This window comes from Saccopteryx bilineata, chromosome 2, assembly GCF_036850765.1.
Source record: "Saccopteryx bilineata isolate mSacBil1 chromosome 2, mSacBil1_pri_phased_curated, whole genome shotgun sequence".
NCBI lineage: Eukaryota > Metazoa > Chordata > Mammalia > Chiroptera > Emballonuridae > Saccopteryx > Saccopteryx bilineata.
The window spans coordinates 279,998,865-280,012,172 of record NC_089491.1 but is presented as its reverse complement, the minus strand read 5'-3'; the positions used below and the strand labels follow the sequence as shown (position 1 = coordinate 280,012,172).

The following is a 13,308-nucleotide window of genomic DNA, read 5'->3' as shown; positions in this document are numbered from 1 at the left end:
GTGGTAGAGTGTCGGCCCAGCATATGGAAGTCTAGGGTTCGAGTCCCAGTCAGGGAACACAGGAGAAATGACCATCTGCTTCTCCACCCTTCCCCCTCCTCCTCTTCTCTCTATCTCTGGCAGCTAAGGCTTGAACAGTTCAAGGAGCAAAGGTGGCCCCAGGCACTGGGGATGGCTCCAGGGCTTCACCTCAGGTGCTAAAGTAGCTCGGTTGCTAAGCAACAACAAAGCATCGTGCCATGGAAGGCTTGCTGGGTGGATCCCAGTCTGGGGCACATGCAGGAGTCTGTCTCTGCCTCCTCACCTCCCACTTAATTAAAACAAAAACAAAACTTTGGTTTTTCCTATTCACAATTAAAACACTTTACACACTCTTTACTTTTCCAGCCATCATCCAGAAGACAGCTGAACAGGTTTAATTTAGGACAAAGTGCTATGACAGGCAGAACAATGACCACTCCAAGATGTCCACATCCTAATTCCTGGAGGCTCTGAATAGTTACTTTACATGGCAAATGGATTCTGCAGCTCTGATTATGTTACGGGTCTCGAGATGGGGAGATTATTGTAAATTATCTGGATGGATTCAATGTGATCACAAAGATCCTCATATGAGAAAGAGCTAGGCAGGAAAGTCAGAGAACATGTGATAATGGAAGCAGGGGTCAGAGAGAGAGACACACAGACACAGAGACTTTAAGATGCTACACTTCTGTCTTTGAAGATAAAGAATGGAGGCAGCTTACAAAAGCCAGAAAAGAAAACGAAATGGGTTCTCCAAAGAGCTCCAGAAGGAATTCAGCTTTCCAAACCTTGACTACAGGACTTCTGACCTCCAGAACTGGAAGATAATAAAATTTTTGTTGTTTTACCCAGAAATTTCACTACCAGTTATATATCCGAAAAAATTGAAAGAGGAACTGAGATACCTGTACAACAATGTTCACTGCAGCATTATGCACAATAGGTAAAAGGTAGCAATAACCAGTGTCTGTCAACAGATATATGGATAAACAAAACGTGGTATCTGCATACAATGGAGTATTATTCAGCTATGCATGCTACCACATAAATGAACCTTGAAATTATTATGCTAAGTGTAATAGGTCAAATACGAAAGGATAAATACTGTGTGACTCCACTTACATAAAATACCTAGACTAGGTGAATCCACAGACAGGGCAGAGCAGAGGCTGCTGAGGGCTGGGAGGAAGTTCTGGACTTACCGCCTCCCTGGGGAACTCCTCCTTGGCAGCATCCCTGTCCAAAGAACTGTGCTCTGAGAACCACCACCACTAGTCCCTCCTATCTGGATGGTGTTTTTGCTGAGAAGGTATTATTTTGGAAAAATAATCCAATCTTCCAATTTTCTCCCTCCTGACCATGGATGCCTGGGCTACTCTGGGAAAGGTCATGTGACCTTGTTGGCGAGATAAGCACACACTCCTCTTTCTTCATCTCAGCCTGATAGACACCTGAAACCCATATAATTTTATTAACCAACGCCACCCCAATAATCCAATTAAAAATAAATTAGAAAAATCTAAGCCTGACCCTCAACAAACTTATTAATCCTTTTTATCTATTTATTTTAATCAAGTCCTTAAAAGGAATCATGTCAAAACTTACTCCCTCTTCCTTCCATCTGAGGAGAGTGATGGAACCGGAGGGAATGCAGGCTCGAGGTCGTGCAAGCACAAGTTACTAACCAGTTCTGAATGTATTTCCCTCAGCTGTGAGATGCCTAACAATAGTGACCTCAGGAGTTAACCATCATGACATGAAGTATAGTGAAGGGGTCAGCCATGCACAGCAAGAATCTAACAAACGGGAAGTGCCGCCATGATCACAGCTGTCATCCCTGCCTTCCCCTCAGCGACTCTGAGGAGAAACAGGAATAATGAAGTGATTTAACATGAATTCTTCCTTATTTTCCTTCTTCCTACCACCTCAGGTGTCTCTCCTTGTTTAATCTCATCTTCTCCCCAATTTTAGAAAAAGGGTCTACTTTTATTTATTTCAAAGGTTAACCATCCATTCTGCACTTCTGATCCCAGTCCTTCTGCCCTACCTTGGTCCCAATTAATTGTTTTTCTTTCTTCTCTCTCCTTCTCTCTCGTGTGTCCTTCCACTTGGCCTATGAACACACTTTTCCTCACAGAAATACCACCGTGGCACTTTCTCATACCTCCCCTTGAATTACCCTGCTCGCCCTTGAATCCATCACCTGCATACCTATCTTATCTCTCAGTGCTTTGCTAGTTTTTTTTTATTTAAACAGAGACAGAGACAGGGACAGAGAGACGAACGAAGAGAGATGAGAAGCATCAATCATCAGTTTTTCATTGTGACATCTTAGTTGTTCATTGATTGTTTTCTCATATGTGCCTTGACTGCGGGCCTTCAGCAGACCGAGTAACCCCTTGCTCAAGCCAGCGACCTTGGGTCCAAGCTGGTGAACTTTGCTCAAACCAGATGAGCCCACGCTCAAACTGGTGACCTCAGGGTCTCAAACCTGGGTCCTCTGCATCCCAGTCTGACGCTCTATCCACTGTGCCACCACCTGGTCAGACAATGTGCTTTGCTAACTCTTTGGGGACCTAGGGGATCTCATTATTTCACTAGTGTCTTCTAATACCAAGTACAAGGTCTCATATATAGGACAAGCACTTACTAAATAAGTAAATTAACAAACCTAAGCTATAGATGCTCTGTGAATATATAAGGGCTATCTGACAAAAGTGCAACTTAAATCGCTCAGGCTGGAGAAAGGCAAAGAAGTAACATAACACAATCTTAAATAATTTCATGGTATTACTCTCCTTAAAATATTATAAATCAAAATTATTTTCAAGAAATGTTTAAAATTGTAATCTACACAAAAGTATTCACACTCTTTACCATAAAACAGTCTACAGGTGTACTTGTTATATTTTTAGATAAAAATCAGTTTGTCATAGCTGAATAAACTGTAACTTTACACCTAACGTATCAAACATAGTAATTTAAGGTAGAGGCTGGAATGGAAGTGCATTTTGTTCCTAAGCTAACGAAGTGCCATCGAGGAGAGATACTAAGAACAGTGAGAAACAGACATCCAAGGTATCAGTTCTTCTCAGATGAGCGGAGAGGTCCCGCTCAGAAGGAACTGCGGCCCACGGACAGGAAATGAATCACTACGTGCCCAAGTCAGGACGGCTGGTCATCTCACACTTGATCCAGCTTCTGTGGGTCGCCGCACTGGCAGTAACGCTTGTGTAAAAGCAATCAAGTTCTCCTCTGTTTGGAGGGGAAGAGAAAATCACCACTACCACTGGTAATGGGAGTAAAAAGCCTAAGAAAGTACCGGTTCTCAGCCAGAGTCAGAGGTTTAGAGACATTAAACAGAAAACAACCTAAATTGATACTGCTCAGCTCTGTGCCACACACACGCAAACAGGGCAAGGAGCTCCCGAGGAAGGCTCAGCACGTGCCCCAGATGGACACTGCAGTTTTCCTGTACTGCTGTACACGGGGGAAACCACGGGCAGGGGGCACAGCCTGGTCCTGCCTGTATTTCCTGGTTGGCTCTGCCTCAATTTCCTATTTCTTGAAATCATAATACTACCTAACTGGGGGGCTGTGGCAGGAACTGAAACTGACATCAGGTAACACACACAGTGCACACGGCCCAGGAGCTGTGGTCACTGTTCCAGGGCAGTCACTGGTAGTCCCTGGTGCTACCAGCACAGCAGTGGGGGGGGGGGGGGGGGGGGAGTCCAGCGCTGTGCACATTCTCAGTGTTCGCCAACCATTCTGAGTGAGCTTCTCTTCCCTAGAAATGCAGTCTCTCCTCTGAAGGTGTTTGTCAGGCTCTTTCTACCCAAACATCTTAATGGGACCCACAGCCCTGACCTTCTCTGTAAATAAGTCCTGCATGTCGGCTGGGTGGCCAAAGCACCTGTCCTGCTAGGTGCCAGACACCAGTGCTGCACAGGCATGACAGATGGGCCCAAATGGGACAGAGCAGCAGAGAACGCGCCCCGCCCCCTCTCGGCAGGTGTGCGGCAGTCCCCACGGCTGGCCTCAGGCAGAGTACCTGGACAGACATGTTAATACTCAGGGAACCCAGCAGCTCAGTGTTGCCGAGGAGGCAGAGGTACCTCAGAGACTGAAAGACTAAAAAGTACCCCAGATAGAGGACAGTTTGGAATGAAAGCTGTGTAGGCAGGAAGCTGCTACACTGGTTCAACTCATCTGCTTCAAATTAAAAGGTTGTGCGGTCAGTGGGGGTAAAGACAGTTTCAAAGAGCAACCCTCATTGTCACGGTACCCCGGAGTCGGGCATTTCTTAAGCAGCAGGTCAAAGAGGTGATGCCCTCTGCTAGTGAAAACCTAGCTTAGTTCAGAACTACTTCTCTTTGGGTTTCCCTGCCCATAAGTGCCTGCGTGGCTGAGTGTTTTAACCTCCGCCTTCACCAAGCCTGGGAAGTCCCTGCCCCACCTCCAGCAGGCTGACCTGGGAAACAGCTCCTGAACCGTGCTCTGAGTGGAGTGTAGACATGGGTGTGGGGACGGTCCACCCTTTAGGGACTCAGCTTTCTCCTCCTGGGGCCTCAGTTTTCTCACTTATATAGTAATTTTCTCCTGGTAGGGGCAAATCAAGGGTATTTTTTTAAATCACCAATTTTTTTTTTAAAAAACATATATATATTTTTAAATTAATTTATTTATTTTATTTATTCATTTTTAGAGAGGAGAGGGAGAGACAGAGAGAGAGAGACAGAGGAGACAGAGAGAGAGAAGGGGGGGAGGAGCTGGAAGCATCAACTCCCATATGTGCCTTGACCAGGCAAGCCCAGGGTTTCGAACCGGCGACCTCAGCATTTCCAGGTCGACGCTTTATCCACTGCGCCACCACAGGTCAGGCCTAAATCACCAATTAAAAGGATGTAGTTATAGAAATAGCTGTGTTTTTAGTTATATATAGACACTACCATACCTTTAATATATCTTAGATAGAATGTGGGCTGAGTAAGATTATTTCATGAACACCTGTGACAAGAGCAGGCATTCACTGAACTGAGGTTAGCGTGTGGCCTGCACCGTGCTTAACACTCCCTCCTCAGGGCTCACAAAGACCCCTGAAACACCTTGTGTCAATTCACAGCTGAGGAAATGAGGCTCAGAGAGCGGGAGACGGCCTGATGCCACATTGCTAGTATGTGGGTAGTCTGTAATTCATACCCAGAACTAGGGACACAAAGGCCCATGCTCCGGGCCGCTCTGCGGCTTCCCTGATAAACAGCGGCACAGTGCCAAGCGTCCACAGGTCTCGGCATCTTGGGCCAGCACGACCCTTTCTGCACACACTGACTTACACTGGATGGCTCAGGTTTCCACCTGCCCAGAGAGTGCCCGTTACCGGAGAGCCTCCTCTCTTATCTACCTGGTGGAATCAGAAAGCTGGGTCTGAGACGGTGTCTTACCAGTGCTGCCATCCCCGCTCTCCACAGACGGTTTACCATTTTCTGGCGGATTGTTCATTCTCGAGTCTGCAATAAATCAGAAGTGAATGAAGTTTATAAAACTGGAGATGTAGTTAGGGGAGCAAAGCTGCAGCAGAGGACAGGGTTAAGAATACTGACTAATGTTACAGCCCTACAGTTCGAGGAGACAGAGTCGAGGGTAAAACATGGGAAATCACAAGAAAGGTTTGTAAAAGAAACTGAAGATTCCATTAACCCTGAAGTGATTCACAAATAAGTATTTTTTCTAATGAATTTTAAGATTCTTCCAAGAAAGATGGCTGAAATCCAACCTAAAATGTTAGAGTCTGATACGTAAAAGGAATAAATGCTTCATAGTATGAAGCAAAAAATATGTTAAAGATACAAATGTGGGGAAAGCACCTCACAAAGTAAAATGTCATTAACAAATAAAGTTTCTTTTTCCATAAGCTCTTTGTTAATTATGACCAAAGCAATCCACTGATAACCTTGACAACAGACTGGATAATAACTCAATAAAATAATACAAAGCATGTCAAAGAAAAATATCTCCATATTTACTCCCACCCCCAACAAACTAAGCATGTGTTAAAGTGAGGTCCAGTTCACATGTCAACCATAAACCAGTACAAGGAGTTGTACCACAAAGCATAACAGAAATAATCTAATAATGTCAAGACTGAATCACAACCACACCCACTTACAAATTATACTACCTTGTTATCCCAAATGAACCTGCAGTTACAGTTCATATCTTGTAGGGTGATTTAATAAAGATTTTCACAGTCAAGTTTTCATCATAAATATTAGATATCCCAGAAGATATACAACAGACAAGAACAAGTTTTGTTTCTACTCTGTCAAAAGGGCAAAAACTAAATACACACTAAATACATACCTTACTCTACCTCTCCTGCAGACTCAAACTTAGCGTATTTGTAAGTCAAACAAGTTTATAATCATGCAAGTTTTGCCTTTTCCCCACCAGGCTAAGAACCATTTAACTACTGGTTAAATGGTTAGCTGGGAATAAATATAAAATCAAAAATACTTTATATTTGATTTTTTGACAGAAGAGCACATTTTGTCATCTGCTTAAACACTGAAATAAGAAATCAAAATGATCACTAGAGCCCCAACCATGCTGTGACAGTGGCATTACCCACACGCATAAGGGATGAGGGAGCTTCAGGAGGGAGTCCTTCTCCCATAAATTTCATCATTTATAACCAGAAGCTACAGGACAGCTGTTCTAATACAGTTTAAACTGATGCCTGTCTTATGGGTTTATCCAGTTCTTCAAATCTTTGGTTTCTTCTTCAGAAGTTCACAACGTTCAGATTCTAACGTTTCTGGTCATAAATGAGGCTTGTTTTACAACTTCCTTCCGCCCACTGTCCAGAAACATTTAAATATCATCTAGAAGCATACCAAGGTTTGAAAGAAACAGGTGTACTAAGTTGTAAAAATCAGCTTTCTGAATGACTTAACCAAAGTCTTACAAAAGTCAACAGAGATCACAACAAATGGAATAGAGCAGACCATGATGCACACACTGTTCAATGCTTCCTCTTCGACGGTATTTTACAAGAAAATGGAAAACTAATGAACCAGTTAATACTCATTTAAAAAGATGGTAATTTCATACATAGCATAAAAACAAAGTAGGCATAATTCTTAACAAGCCTAACCTTGTACAAATCATATCCATAAATTCAAGTTGATGTCACAGGTACTCCATGTGAAGCTTGTAAGGATCTTCTATTGAATTGTCAAGAGCTTCAAAGACATTTAACAAAATTACTTGTACAAAATAATAAAAATTCTGATTAACTGTACAACTATGAGAAGACTTTAAGCAATTATATTTAATAACATAATATTAAATAATAGACAATTTCTCATTTTAAAATATAATGCTAAAAGCATTTCAAAAAGGCATTTTCCTTGACTTTTGTGAGTTGCCAAATTCGTAAATATAGTATAAGCATAAATAAGTAATTTCGCTTTTGATACTTGAGGCGCTTCCTCTCTTGGCACCTGGTGCAGACTGTTAATGAGTCTACGCGCATCCTGTAAGTTGCTCTTGGACTGAATTCCTGACAGCAGTGTGCTGGTCCAGCTGTTCACCCGTTTAACAGTAGTTTTCCCATACTGTACAGACATTCCCACTGCCTGGGGTTAGGCCGTGCCTTCGATGTGAGAATTCAAACATTTTCAGAGCTGTCCTTTCATTCTGTCCTTGGCAACTGTGAAGGTGATGGGGCAGCATCAACTTTTCAAATGGGAAAAATGACATACAATGGAAAAAAATCATTTGCAAAGGTTTGTAAGATGTCAAAAGTCCTGTAGTTCACACCATCTAACTTTCTAGGTGACCAGAGTAGCCCAAAGAGGTTTCACCAATTTGGCATACAAACAGACAATACTCAACACAAAATATGGCCACCGTGACTCACCATATGTCTAAAAACCAAAGTGTCACCTCAATCTATTTTAAATCTTAGTCACCAAAGACAGTTTATGCATTCAAGCCAGAAAGCCCCCATCCCCAAACGGCTTGTTGTTCTATAGAGAAAACTCTAAAAATAGGCTTTTCAGTACTTAAAAATTGTTTTCTGAAGAAGTTAACTTTTAAAAATAAAAAGGGCTAATATTAGTCAAAATGTGAAAAGTTCCATTTCTGAAACCTGGACATGGACCCACCGCCCGACTGCAGTGTGCAGGGTAGTCAGCCCAGACTGGTGCCTGCGGAAGCAGGTCTGCACTAGGCTCTGCCTTATCTCCACCAGGTTCTGGTTTTTATAGAAGACATTTGCACTAAGTATGCAAAACATTTTATTACTCTACATATCATTCAGGCTCACTTCAGACCCTGTTTCACATCTGTGGTGTCTTTACAACATGAAATACTCTCAGTAGAAATTCCCCAAAAAGCAAAAATGTTCTCCATTCAAGTTGAATTCTAAATCCACATTATTTACTAAAAATATCCCTGAACCAGAAGAGCTTGTGGTAGGGAGGGACCTACTTCAATTCAAGGACCCAGTGCTTTGCAAACGCTCCCTCCCTCCTCCATCCATCTCTCCCCGCCCAGCATGTGCATGTGTAATTAAGGGTTTGGACAGTCACCCACACCCGCTATTTCCATATTAAAGCTCCTAAGCAAGAACTGCACTGGTGGTACCCACCTAGAATATAGTCACTGCAGTCCAGCATTGCTGTGAGATCTTCTAGGTCCACACAGTCCAAAGCGAGGAAGAAACAGGTGGCGGCAGGGTGGGGTCAGAGGTACTACTCTTTCCATCCACTCTAGGGGGACAGGGTGGGGGGTGGGATGCAGGCGGGAGAGATGTGAACTCCAGTTACACCACAGCCATCTCCAACTGAAGAAGGAAACTTCGGTTGCTCAGAGGAGTTTTAGTCTCCCCTACCAGCTAGGACTGACATTGTCAAGGCAACTGAAGCATGAAAAGTTCCCCTTTTTGTAATAAAATAGAAACAAAGATTGCAGCTGGCAGTTTCCATAATGAAGCTTAATCAGTATGCGCGTGATTAGGGCTTTATGCAAATCTCTCCTCGTTAGCACAGCAGCCAGCACTTTGAAGTCCGGGAACAATTCATTTACAGAATATACTGCAAGCACTCCCTGCATAATTCAAATCATTCCATAAATATTTATCAGCCATTTGCATATTAATTGGCAGTGCATGAAGGGAAAAATTATCTCCTGAGCGCCAGCATAATAATCAGGAGGATAAAATGAGATTTCTTCCAATGGCCTGGCTTCTCCGACCTAGCTGAGATAGTGCTGGGGGTAGGGGGAGGGACAGGAGACAGAGTTCTGTTAAAGGGCCACTGAAATGACAGGTACAAATTAGAAACAACTCAACAGACTGAAGCACCTTTAATCTTATTCCTGCTGGCAACAATGACTTCAGTAATAAAAGGATTTGCAAAAACCTTTCTACACAATCCAAATAATCCCAAGGAAACAATTAGCAAGGTAGAAGCAGAACACAGGACTGTCAAGATGGTGCTCGCCCACTGATAGGGAGTTTTCCAAATGTGACAGGTGCCGCTGGGGAAAGTCCTCCTTACAACAGGGCAGGTCTAGATCCAGAAGCAGGACGGGACCTGTAAAATCACCTCCAGAGTGCAAAGTCCTGGGCTGACAGACTGGATTGGGTGATTCTGCAACAAACGGGCAGTCTTCCCCACCAAACTCAATCTAAAGTGGAAGGCAATCTATTACTTACAGTAACAGCCATCAGAAACGGGCCGTGTAATTACTTAGTGTTTCAAGTAAATTCTACTTAACAGATATAAATGTGTGTGTATAAAATCCTATTAAACAATACAATTATTCAATTAAAATTTACAAAGTAAAACATCAACCCCAAACATTTTAGGCATTACAATATGGTAATGATCTGTTGGTATCCGTATACTCTAAAAATAAGAACAGGGAGCCACTAAGAGCTGAAGCACTCTACCCAATGTCACACTAATAACGCGAAGTCAGGATTTAAAACCAGACTGCTGATAGAACACCTGAGCTCCAGGCTCTTACACATGATGGACAAGCTGCACATTTAGGGACTTGGTAGGCATGGGGGATGAAAAACTGGAATAAGGCAAGACTAAAATAGCTTTTTTTCAGTGTGGTAAGGAGACCAACAATTGGTGACAAGGATTTGGGTTTAAAAGTCAAGCGTGTGCAGATACACACAGAGGCATGCACCAGACTGAGGACAGCTCCCAGGGGTACTATCCCGTTAATAACTGCTTTGATTCAGAACCAATATTCAAGTACACCAAGTGTCTCATTTTTAAAAATGTCACTTTTACCAATAGTAAGGTTGAAATTGAATTGAACATGCATATGGGGAAATGAGAGACCAGAGTTCTATAAAGGATCTTAAAGATCTCCTTGCAAGTTTCTAACAGCTGGGGACATAGCTGAGCCCCCTCAGCTTTCACACTTGCACAACACTGCTCATGCTTCTGTGTCACAGGCTCACAACATGCCCGTGACGGAGGGCGTGGGGGAGAAATCAAACACTTCCAATCAGTACCTGCGAGACCTAGGTTCCTTCCCGTTTCAAACCTCGATTTTCTCATCTGTAAAATGACAATGTCTTTCTCATGAGGTAGCTGTCAGGATGAGCGTGCTCATGCCTCTCGGGCTGCAGGGCCAACGCAGACACGAAGGCATGAGACAGACATAGGACAGGTTTCAAGAGCACCGGTTTTATTCAATCACAATTCATAAGACTCTATTAAAGTGTGCAAGACTACGGTTTGAAACAGAATACAAAATTCAAATGAGTTTGAAGGAAGACTGTATTGGACTAGTCAAGCTCTGCATGGTGGGAAGAACAAAGGTGCGAAGACGAATGTGACGAGAACACAACAGATGTCAGTATGTGTTTTTCTCCCTCCTTGCTGCCTTCACAGAACATCACAGTCACTGCTGGCCCTTAGAGAACACCTCTGCAGCCCACCACTGAGCTCTGTGCAGCACGTGGCGACGCCTCCGCACTGCTGCCCTGCTGTCCCGGAGCTGCGGCCACACAACCACCAACGGCCTACTAAGGGGTGTGTGGCAAAAGCAGCCTCTCGTGTAGGCACAGGGCCTCAGTAGTGGGATGACCTTCTCCACAGGCCCAGGGTCCTAGGGCTTCTGCATAGCAGGGGGTCTATCCAGAGAAGGCCCCTCCCCTCTACCGCAAAACTCACCATCTTCACTCCAGGAAGGGGGAGAGGCAAAAGGAGAGAGCAGCCCTGGGACACAGCGATCCAAGGTGACAGGAAGCCTCATCCTATTACAACGGGAAGGGCAAGAGAACGCCCTGTCTGCCACCCCTGACCCAGGTATGCTGCATGTTCTGGAGGGGAGGCTGAAATTCTATATGGCTGCCCAGGCCTCTGCAGATGGACTGAAGGAGTGACTGCCATCACTCCCCAACCATGGTACAATCAGACCTAAAGGAATGGAGTGGGCAGATAAGCTTTACTCAGTCTCAAATGTTCACTACTTTCGGTCCTCTGTCTGAAACATCAGAGTAAAGCGTGACCTAAAAAGACACTCTTAAAAAATATTCCAGCAAGTTTGTGGGATTGTCAGCCATTCACACTTCAGTATAAATAAATCCAATTCAATTGCTTTCACTTTACAACTAGTTCAGGATTTGATTAAGTGATGCAATGGTTGCTTCCATAAATGCTCTCATAATTGCACTTTACAAAAAGTAAACTGAGGCCTAGGCAGTGCCTCTGAGGTCATTTACTACTACTAAGTGGCATAGAGAGGGGGGTGGGGTAGAGACAGAGGACTGGGATAAAACAAGGAGGTATGAGAGAAAAATTAGTCAACTAAAATATGCTGACACTCTTTGCCTGTGAATAGATCTGTAGTCGGATGGATAGTCAATCAAAAACATCAACTTAAAATAAATATCATAAAATCACTATGTAGATCTTAAACATTTCATTTTAATGCAAAGTTCATAAATATACACTCATTCACCAATTTTCTATGTCAGACCAAAACCTTTGCTTTCAGTTTGGACCCACTCATTTTCTTCTTCTTCCTTGGAGAAAAATAATATCCTGAAGACATATTCTAATATTTCCAGTTTCAATTTCTTTCGCTTTGTTTTTCAAGTTTTTGACATCTCAAGGAAAGTTTCAGGACAAAATGCTACTTCCTTGGTGCAATGCACTCTGATATGTTCTAACACAGTTCTCTTTTTTTATTGCTGTTTTCAACTACTAAATTGACCTCATGCCCCACAGGTTGAAAAACTGCTTTAAAAATAGGAACTTAGGCCCTGGCCAGTTGGCTCAGTGGTAGAGCGTTGGCCTGGCGTGCGGGGGACCCGGGTTCGATTCCCAGCCAGGGCACACAGGAGAAGCGCCCATTTGCTTCTCCACCCCCCCTCCTTCCTCTCTGTCTCTCTCTTCCCCTCCCGCAGCCGAGGCTCCATTGGAGCAAAGATGACCCGGGCGCTGGGGATGGCTCCTTGGCCTCTGCCCCAGGCGCTGGAGTGGCTCTGGTCGCGGCAGAGCGATGCCCCGGAGGGGCAGAGCATCGCCCCCTGCTGGGCAGAGCGTTGCCCCTGGTGGGCGTGCCGGGTGGATCCTGGTCGGGCGCATGTGTGAGTCTGTCTGTCTCTCCCCGTTTCCAGCTTCAGAAAAAAAAAAAAAAATAGTAACTTACTTAAAAGACATGTGAAGACATCTGAGTGCAGAATCTTTTTCACTTTTTATTTTTAGAATTGATCCCTAATATTTTACAGCTCTCCTATTCAAGTCTAATTCAAAGCATCTTTAGTAATTACTATTTATCAAATCTTTTCAAAACATTCAAGTTATGTTTCACAAAAACATCATCTTTCTTTTCTGTGGTTTAAACAACTATTTAAATGGCTTAATTAAAGTATTCCAACAGAGTTGGGGCCCAAACGAGTCAATGACTCCTGGTTGCACACCTCCCACTAGAACAGGGGTCCCCAAACTACAGCCCTGTGGCCCCCTGAGGCCATTTATCTGGCCTCCGCCGCACTTTCGGAAGGGGCACCTCTTTCACTAGTGGTCAGTGAGAGGAGCATAATTCCCAATGAAATACTGGTCAGTTTGTTGATTTCAATTTACTTGTTCTTTATTTTAAATATTGTATTTGTTCTCGTTTTTTGTTTTTTGTTACTTTAAAATAAGATATGTGCAGTGTGCATAGGGATTTGTTCATAGTTTTTTTTATAGTCCGGCCCTCCAACGGTCTGAGGGACAGTGAACCGGTCCCCTGTGTAAAAAA

The 13,308-nt window shown here is 43.6% G+C and overlaps 1 protein-coding gene across 5 annotated transcripts in view; it reads right to left on the bottom strand.

Annotated features, from left to right (window-relative positions):
- POU2F1 (POU class 2 homeobox 1) overlaps positions 1-13,308 on the bottom strand; it is a 114,830-nt gene that overhangs the window by 40,323 nt on the left and 61,199 nt on the right. For 3 of the 5 annotated variants that reach the window (XM_066261050.1, XM_066261055.1, XM_066261052.1), the window contains one exon: positions 5,469-5,534. In XM_066261050.1, the coding sequence (XP_066117147.1) occupies positions 5,469-5,534 (66 nt within the window). Of the gene's footprint in view, positions 1-5,468; positions 5,535-7,180; positions 7,269-8,680; positions 8,804-13,308 lie in introns of those variants that run through there. The other 2 variants (XM_066261053.1, XM_066261051.1) reach the window with 2 other exon arrangements.